General features: G+C 48.4%; 1 protein-coding gene across 1 annotated transcript in view; it reads left to right on the top strand.

Moving 5' to 3' along the window:
- Positions 1-6509: 6509 nt before the first annotated feature.
- The window catches only part of LOC106586820 (VPS10 domain-containing receptor SorCS1), a 51407-nt gene continuing 48681 nt past the window's right edge, over positions 6510-9235 (top strand). The window contains exons 1-2 of the mRNA XM_045713261.1: positions 6510-6515; positions 6850-6917. Of these exons, the coding sequence (XP_045569217.1) occupies positions 6510-6515; positions 6850-6917 (74 nt within the window). The remainder of the gene's footprint in view (positions 6516-6849; positions 6918-9235) is intronic.

Genomic DNA, 9235 nt, shown 5'->3' with positions numbered 1-9235 from the left:
GGCAGTACGACCGCAGAAACCTACCCACCTCCTGGTTCACTCTCTCCACCTGCCCATTGCTCTCGGGGTGATAACCGGAGGTCAAGCTGACCAAGACCCCCAGACGCTCCATAAACGCCCTCCATACACTGGACGTGAACTGGGGACCCCGATCAGAAACGATGTCCTCCGGCACCCCGTAATGCCGGAAGACATGGGTGAATAGAGCCTCCGCAGTCTGTAGGGCCGTAGGGAGACTGGGCAATGGGAGGAGACTGCAGGACTTAGAAAACCGATCCACAACTACCAGAACCGTGGTATTCCCCTGAGACGGTGGAAGATCGGTAAGAAAGTCCACCAACAAAGTCCACCCTCTAGGAAGGTGCCTAGGAGCCTTGCTCTGGGTGCATACCAAACAGGAAGAGACATAAAACCTCACGTCCTTAGCTAAGGTGGGCCACCAGTACCTCCCCCTAAGGCCTTGCACTGTCCTCGCCACCCCAGGATGACCCGACGAGGGTAGCGTATGAGCCCATCGAATCAATTGATCACGGACACCAAGCGGAACATACTTACGACCTGTAGGACAGTTAGAAGGCGCAGGCTCCATCTATAACGCTCGCTCAATGTCCGCGTCCACCTCCCATACCACTGGTGCTACCAGCTTAGAAGCTGGAAGGATGGGAGTAGGATCGATGGGCCTATCCTCAGTGTCATAGAGGCGGGACAGCGCATCAGCCTTGGTGTTCATGGAGCCTGGTCTATACGAAATCCTAAACTGAAATCGGGTGAAAAACATGGCCCACCGTGCCTGATGCGGATTCAGTCTCCGGGCTGCCCGGATATACTCCAGGTTCGGGTGGTCAGTCCAGATAAGAAAAGGGTGTCTAGCCCCCTCAAGCCAATGTCTCCACACAGTCAAAGCCTTGACCACAGCTAACAACTCCCGGTCCCCCACATCATAGTTCCGCTCCGATGGACCGAGCTTCCTAGAGAGAAAGCGCAGGGGTGGAGTTTCGGTAGCGCACCCGAGCGCTGTGATAGAACGGCACCCACCCCAGCCTCGGATGCGTCCACCTCCACTATGAACGGCAAAGAGGGGTCCGGGTGCGCCAACACGGGCGCATCAGTGAACAGCTCCTTCAACTGGTTGAAGGCTCTGTCCGCCTCTGTCGACCACCGTAAACGCACCAGTCCCCCCTTCAATAGTGCGGTAATGGGAGCCGCCACCTGGCCAAAACCCCGGATAAACCTCCGGTAGTAATTGGCAAAACCCAAAAACCGCTGCACTTCCTTCACCGTGGTTGGAGTCGGCCAATTACGCACGGCGTTAACGCGGTCACACTCCATCACCATCCCTGAGGTGGAAATGCGATAACCCAGAAAGGAGACGGCTCTTTTGAAGAACTCACACTTCTCAGCCTTGACGTAGAGCTCATGCTCCAGCAGTCTACTAAGCACCTTGCGTACTAGAGACACATTCTCAGCGCATGTGGAGGAGTAAATCAAGATATCGTCGATATACACAATCACTCCCTGCCTGTGCAGGTCCCTGAGAATCTCATCGACAAAAGATTGAAAGACGGCTGGAGCATTCTTCAACCCATACGGCATGACGAGGTTCTCATAGTGGCCCGATGTGGTACTAAATGCGGTTTTCCACTCGTCTCCCTTCCGAATACGCACCAGATTATACGCGCTCCTGAGATCCAGTTTCGTGAAAAACCGCGCTCCGGGTAACTGAACCCCACTGTAATGGAGTTGAGACCTCTATAATCAATGCACGGATGCAAACCTCCCCCCTTTTTCTTCACGAAAAAGAAACTCGAGGAGACGGGTGAAACGGAGGGCCGAATATACCCCTGCCCCAGAGATTCCGTGACATATGTCTCCATAGCCAACGTCTCTTCCTGGGACAATGGGTACACGTGACTCTTGGGAAGCGCAGCGTTACCCTGGAGGTCTATCACACAATCCCCCTGTCGATGAGGTGGTAATTTAGTCGGCTTCTTTTTACAGAAGGCGAGAGCCATATCGGCATACTCAGGGGGAATGCGCATAGTGGAAACCTAGTCTGGACTCTCCACCGACGTGGCACCGATGGAAACACCCAGACACCTACCTGAACACTCCTCTGACCATCCCTGGAGAATCCCCTGTTTCCACAAAATCTTGGGATTGTGACTGGCTAGCCAAGGCACCCCCAGCACCACTGGAAACGCAGGTGAATCGATAAGAAAAAAAAATGGTTCCTTATGCGTTACCCCTGCATTACCATGTCCAGTGGCACCGTGGCCTCCCTGACCATCCCTGACCCTAATGGTCGGCTATCTAAGGAGTGCACGGGGAAAGGGGAATCTAACGGTACCAGCGGAATTCCCAACTTAACCTCTTACATCTAGACGTTCCGCTAGCGGAACACCTGCTCCAATATCCAATGATAGGTGTCAGAAGCCGAATTACAAATTCCTCAAAAATACAAAAACTTCAATTTTTCAAACATATGACTATTTCACAGCATTTTAAAGATAAGACTCTCCTTTATCTAACCACACTGTCCGATTTCAAAAAGGCTTTACAACGAAAGCAAAACATTAGATTATGTCAGCAGAGTACCAAGCCAGAAATAATCAGACACCCATTTTTCAAGCTAGCATATAATGTCACAAAAACCCAGAAGACAGCTAAATGCAGCACTAACCTTTGATGATCTTCATCAGATGACAACCCTAGGACATTATGTTATACAATACATGCATGTTTTGTTCAATCAAGTTCATATTTATATCAAAAACCAGCTTTTTACATTAGCATGTGACGTTCAGAACTAGCATACCCCCCGCAAACTTCCGGCGAATTCACTAAGAATTTACTAAATTACTCACGATAAACGTTCACAAAAAGCATAACAGTTATTTTAAGAATTATAGATACAGAACTCCTCTATGCACTCGATATGTCCGATTTTTAAAATAGCTTTTTGGTGAAAGCACATTTTGCAATATTCTAAGTACATAGCCCAGGCATCACGGGCTAGCTATTTAGACACCCGGCAAGTTTAGCACTCACCAATATCAGGTTTACTATTATAAAAGTTTGATTACCTTTTGTTGTCTTCGTCAGAATGCACTCCCAGGACTGCTACTTCAATAACAAATGTTGGTTTGGTCCAAAATAATCCATCGTTATATCCGAATAGCGGCGTTTTGTTCGTGCGTCCCAGACACTATCTGAAATGGTAAATCAGGGTCGTGCGCATGGCGCAATTCGTGACAAAAAAAATCTAAATATTCCATTACCGTACTTTCGAAGCATGTCAACCGCTGTTTAAAATCCATTTTTATGCCATTTTTCTCGTAAAAAGCGATAATATTCCGACCGGGAATCTCCTTTTAGCTAAACAGAGGAAAGTAAACAAAGCTTTCGGTCGACGCGGGCACGAGCCTGAGTCTCACAGTACTGTAACCAGCCACTACCCAAACGCGCTACTTTTTTTCAGCCAGAGCCTGCAAAGCCACGATTCAGCTTTTTACCGCCTTCTGAGACCCTATGGCAGCCGTAGGAAGTGTCACGGGACAGCTAAGATCCTCACTCTTCAATAAACAGAGACAAGAAGAACGACACCTTGTCAGACAGGCCACTTCCTGCCTGAAACCTTGTCAGGTTTTTGCCTGCCAAATGAGTTCTGTTATACTCACAGACACCATTCAAACAGTTTTAGAAACTTTAGGGTGTTTTCTATCCATATGTAATAAGTATATGCATATTCTAGTTACTGGGTAGGAGTGGTAACCAGATTAAATCGGGTACGTTTTTTATCCAGCCGTGAAAATACTGCCCCCTAGCCATAACAGGTTAAGGCCGAGTCCGCTATCCATAAAGTTCCCAGCTGCGCCTGAATCGACTAACGCCTTATGCTGGGAAAAGGGAGCAAAATCAAGAAAAGAAATTAAGACAAACATGTGACCAACAGAGGATTCTGGGTGAGTGTGGTGCTGACTCACCTGGGATGAACGAGGAGTGTTCTGCCTGCCTTCTCGACTCCCAGAGGGACCCCCCCAGCACCATGCCATGTGTCCTCGTCGACCACAATTGGTGCAGGAGTGGCGCCCTCCTCCGGTTCCCCTTGACGCGGTTCCCCCTACCTCCATAGGAATGGGTGTAGGTAGGCTAGGAGATGGAACTGACAGGACCCTTTCTGTACACCCGCGGGCAGCCAGCAGATTGTCCAGTCGTATAGACATGTCGATGAGTTCATCTAGGGAGAGTGTAGTATCCCGACACGCTAGCTCCCTGCGGACATCCTCCCGGAGGCTACACCTGTAGTGGTCCATTAGGGCCCTGTCGTTCCACCCAGCCCCAGCCACCAAGGTCCGGAACTGTAGGGCAAAGTCTTGCGCGCTCCTCATCTCCTGTCTGAGGTGGAACAGTCGTTCGCCGCTCGTCCTTCTGGCGGGTGATTGAATATGGCCCTGAAACGGAGGGTGAAGTCAGGGTAGTTATTCCTTAATGGCTCTGGTCCATTCCAAACAGCGTTGGCCCACTCCAATGCTCGACCCATCAGGCAGGAGATGAGGAGGCTCACACTCTCCTCCCCCGAGGGAGTCGGCTTCACGGTCGCCAGGTATAACTCTAGTTGTAATAGAAATCCCTGGTACCCTGCCGCTGCTCCATCGTACTCCCTCGGAGGCGTAAGACGCAGTGCCCCAGATCCAGACGGGGAAGGGAGTGGAGTAGGTGGACTCGTTGGTTGAGCCGGAAGTGAAGGGAGGAGACCACTCCTCTCCCATCGATCCATCCTCTCCATCATCGTCCGATGGAGGACGGTGGTGTGATGGAGGACCCGTTCTTCCATCGATGGTAGAGGAGTGGTGGCTGCTTCTGCTGACTCCATGTTGCTGGTGCGGGCTTCTGTAACACTTGGACGTCGTGGGTGTGGAGTCAGGTGCAGGAGGCAGAAAAATGTTTGGTACAATATATACATTTAATAAGTACCCCAAAAGAGGAAAAATGCCCAAACACAACAGGGCGTAACAAACCCAAAGTCCAACAACACAATACACAACACGAACACAGTGAAAACATGTAACAAGCCCACACACAGAACAGGTGGAGAGGCAGGCTTAAATAACACTACTAATTACATAATAGAACACAGGTGCAACTAATAAAGACATGACTAACAGAAAAATGAAAAAGCGGATCGATGGCAGCTAGTAAGCCGGTGACGACGACCGCCGAGCGCCACCCGAACAGGGAGAGGAACTACCCTCGGCAGTAGTCGTGACACGAATAGCCTCTTCTTAGAAACCTAATGCGCATCTCCGCTGCTTTTTCTAAATAATCATCTGTGGAGTGGCATATACGGCGCAGTCTGAAAAATTGGCTTCTTGGAAGTCCTCTTTTTAATGTCTCAGGATGGAAGCTGTCCCCCTGAGTATTTCTGTCCGTTTCTTTTCTATACAGAGTTGTAAACAGGGTTCCATTTGATTTCTCAATCCACATATCGAGGTAATGAACGAGTTGAGAGTCACTTTCAATAGTGAATTTGAGATTGGGGTCAATGTCATTGAGTAGTGCCATAAACTCTGACAGCTCTTGTTCAGTTCCTTCCCATATGCAAAAAATGTCGTCAATATATCGATACCACTTCAGGATTTTATTCAAAAATGGGTTTTTGTTTTTATTATTGACAAAACCTTCTTCAAATAGACCCACATAAAGGTTAGCATAGCTCGAAGCGAATGTGGAGCCCATCGATGTTCCATTCGTTTGGAGGTAGTATTTATCATCAAATCTAAAATAGTTATACTTCAAAACATATTCTGCCAGTGTCACACCCTGACCTGAGAGAGTCGTTTTTCTCTGTTTGGTTAGGTCAGGGTGTGACATGGAGTGGGCATTCTATGTGTTGTATGTTATTTTTTCCTTTTTGGCCGAGTATGGTTTCCAATCAGAGGCAGCTGTCATTCGTTGTCTCTGATTGGGAATCATACTTAGGCAGCCCTTTTTCCCACAGTCAGTTGTGGGATCTTGTCTTTATGTTGCATGTGTTTGCATGCATAGCTTTTCATTCGTTGTATTGTTTATTGTTTTTGTGCTGGTTCACATTTAAAATAAAGTATGATGAACCCAACTCACGCTGCGCCTTGGTCTACCTTTAACGACAGACGTTACAAACAGCTCTAGAATAAAATATGTTGGTGGATATTCATTAGTATCTCTGTCTCCCAAATAGTGTGCTAGTGCTGCCAGCCCCCCCACATGGGCAATGCTGGTATATAGACTCTCGACATCTACTGTGACCAGAATACAGTCTTCTTTTAAACCCGTTATTGGTGAGATCTTGTTTATGAAGTCTATAGAGTCTTTTACATATGATGGCAATGCTTGCACATGAGTTTTAATAAAAGCGTCTACAAAGTTCGACAATGGCTCTAGCATTGAGCCTATTCCTGTAACCACTGGTCTACCTGGATAATTTCCTTGTTGTGTTTTAGGTTTGTGTAATTTCGGTAAAATGTACTGGCATGGACGTATGGCACATTTACAGCAAAGAGAGAGAGGGTTCAAAGTGGGCATACAGGCTAGCAAAGTGTGACCTTGACGAGTGTTGTGTTGGGGACGGAGCCGAAGGGACATTCATAACATGCCAATGTATCGACGAACACCTGTTGTTGTTGTTGTTTTGCTGCTTTTGATAGTTTTTTTATGGAATACATAGGTTGGTGTTCTTCTAAGAGAATATAACATAAGTTTGCCCAGTCTCTCTTATTTTTAAATGTTTATCTGTTTATTATCTAATTGGTTTGCGTTATTTCATGGCTTATTACATACTTATAACGCATGATATGTCTGTTTCGTTTCCAGGTGATCCTGAGTCTGACCAAACTCTACGACTTTCACCTGGGGAGTGTTACAGAGAGCACCTTGTGGAGGTAAAACAGTAGCCTTTCTTCATATCTCCTTCACTGTCTCTCTCACTTCCTCTCTCCCTCTTTCTTTCCCTCTCTCCCCTGACACGTATTCAGATGCATCATAGGAACAATAGTGCAGTCTCTCTCCACCTTCTTTCTCTTTTCTACTCTTTCTCCCCCCTCCATCTTTCTCTTTCCCTACCCCTTTTCTCTTTCTCTCTCGCTCATTGCTTTGTACAAGACTGCTGCATGCAAAGCAGCAATGCACTACTGAGCATTGGTCAGGGTGCCCCAGGTGAACGATGACAAGTCTCTTGTGTAAACTGAGTGCATGTTTAACGTGATGCACCACGGATGTACCGCTGTCCCACTTACACCTTCCCGGGACACTAACAGAAACACAACACAGAGTAACAACACGAAGTGCATAAAAAATACACTGACAAAAGGAAAAGTCCCCTTTGAGTCAATGGGAAGCTATAAGCCATAACCACAATCAAGATATTTTATTACCGAACAGGTTGTTTTCATTCATTACTTTCGTTGATGTTTTTTTGTCGTTTTGATGTAGTGGCTGTAGTGGTGACACAGCAAGAGCTTGCGGTCCTTTCAGGCAATTTGGTGTGTCAACAATATTGTGAGATTATAGTGATGCGGCTCTTGCGTGTGTTTGTGGGGTGACGTGTGTAGATCACTCTCCTGTTGAGTGAGTCAAGCTGACGACAAGGAAGAGACAAGGGGAAGGAATTTAGCAGACGCTCTTATCCAGAGCGACTTACAAATTGGTGCATTCACCTTATGATATCCAGTGGAACAACCACTTTACAATAGTACATCTATATCTTTTTTGGGTGGGGAGGGTGGGGGGGAGGGTTAGAAGGATTACTTAATCCTATCCAAGGTATTCCTTAAAGAGGTGGGGTTTCAGGTGTCTCCGGAAGGTGGTGATTGACTCCGCTGTCCTGGCGTCGTGAGGGAGCTTGTTCCACCATTGGGGTGCCAGAGCAGCGAACAGTTTTGACTGGGCTGAGCGGGAACTGTGGAGGCGAGCAGGCCAGAGGTGGATGAACGCAGTGCCCTTCTTTGGGTGTAGGGACAGTTCAGAGCCTGAAGGTACGGAGGTGCCGTTCCCCTCACAGCTCCTTAGGCATGCACCATGGTCTTGTAGCAGATGCGAGCTTCAACTGGAAGCCAGTGGAGTGTGCGGAGGAGCGGGGTGATGTGAGAGAACTTGGGAAGGTTGAACACCAGACGGGCTGCGGCGTTCTGGATGAGCTGTAGGGGTTTAATGGCACAGGCAGGGAGCCCCGCCAACAGCGAGTTGCAGTAATCCAGACGGGAGATGACAAGTGCCTGGATTAGGACCTGCGCCGCTTCCTGTGTGAGGCAGGGTCATACTCTGTGAATGTTGTAGAGCATGAACCTACAGGATCGGGTCACCGCCTTGATGTTAGCGGAGAATGACAGGGTATTGTCCAGGGTCACGCCAAGGCTCTTAGCACTCTGGGAGGAGGACACAATGGAGTTGTCAACCGTGATGGCGAGATCATGGAATGGGCAGTCCTTCCCTGGGAGGAAGAGCAGCTCCGTCTTGCCGAGGTTCAGCTTGAGGTGGTGATCCATCATCCACACTGATATGTCTGCCAGACATGCAGAGATGTGATTCGCCACCTGGTTATCAGAAGGGGGAAAGGAGAAGACTAATTGTGTGTCGTCTGCGTAGCAATGATAGGAGAGACCATGTGAGGATATGACAGAGCCAAGTGACTTGGTGTATAGCGAGAATAGGAGAGGGCCTAGAACTGAGCCCTGGGGGACACCAGTGGTGAGAGCACGTGGTGCGGAGACGGATTCTCGCCACGCTACCTGGTAGGAGCGACCTGTCAGGTAGAACGCAATCCAAGAGTGAGCCGCGCCGGAGATGCCCAACTCGGAGAGGGTGGAGAGGAGGATCTGATGGTTCACAGTATCAAAGGCAGCAGATAGGTCTAGAAGGATGAGAGCAGAGGAGAGAGAGTTAGCTTTAGCAGTGCGGAGAGCCTCCGTGACACAGAGAAGAGCAGTCTCAGTTGAATGACCAGTCTTGAAACCTGACTGATTTGGATCAAGAAGGTAATTCTGAGAGAGATAGCCAGAGAACTGGCCAAGGACGGCACGCTCAAGAGTTTTGGAGAGAAAAGAAAGAAGGGATACTGGTGTGTAGTTGTTGACATCGGAGGGATTGAGTCTAGGTTTTTTGAGAAGGGGTGCAACTCTCGCTCTCTTGAAGACGGAAGGGACGTAGCCAGCGGTCAAGGATGAGTTGATGAGCGAGGTGAGGTAAGGGAGAAGGTCTCTGG

The sequence above is a fragment of the Salmo salar genome, chromosome ssa02 (genome assembly GCF_905237065.1).
Source record: "Salmo salar chromosome ssa02, Ssal_v3.1, whole genome shotgun sequence".
In the NCBI taxonomy this organism is placed as follows: domain Eukaryota; kingdom Metazoa; phylum Chordata; class Actinopteri; order Salmoniformes; family Salmonidae; genus Salmo; species Salmo salar.
Note: the sequence above shows the minus strand (reverse complement) of the source record. Positions and strands in the feature narration are given on the sequence as shown.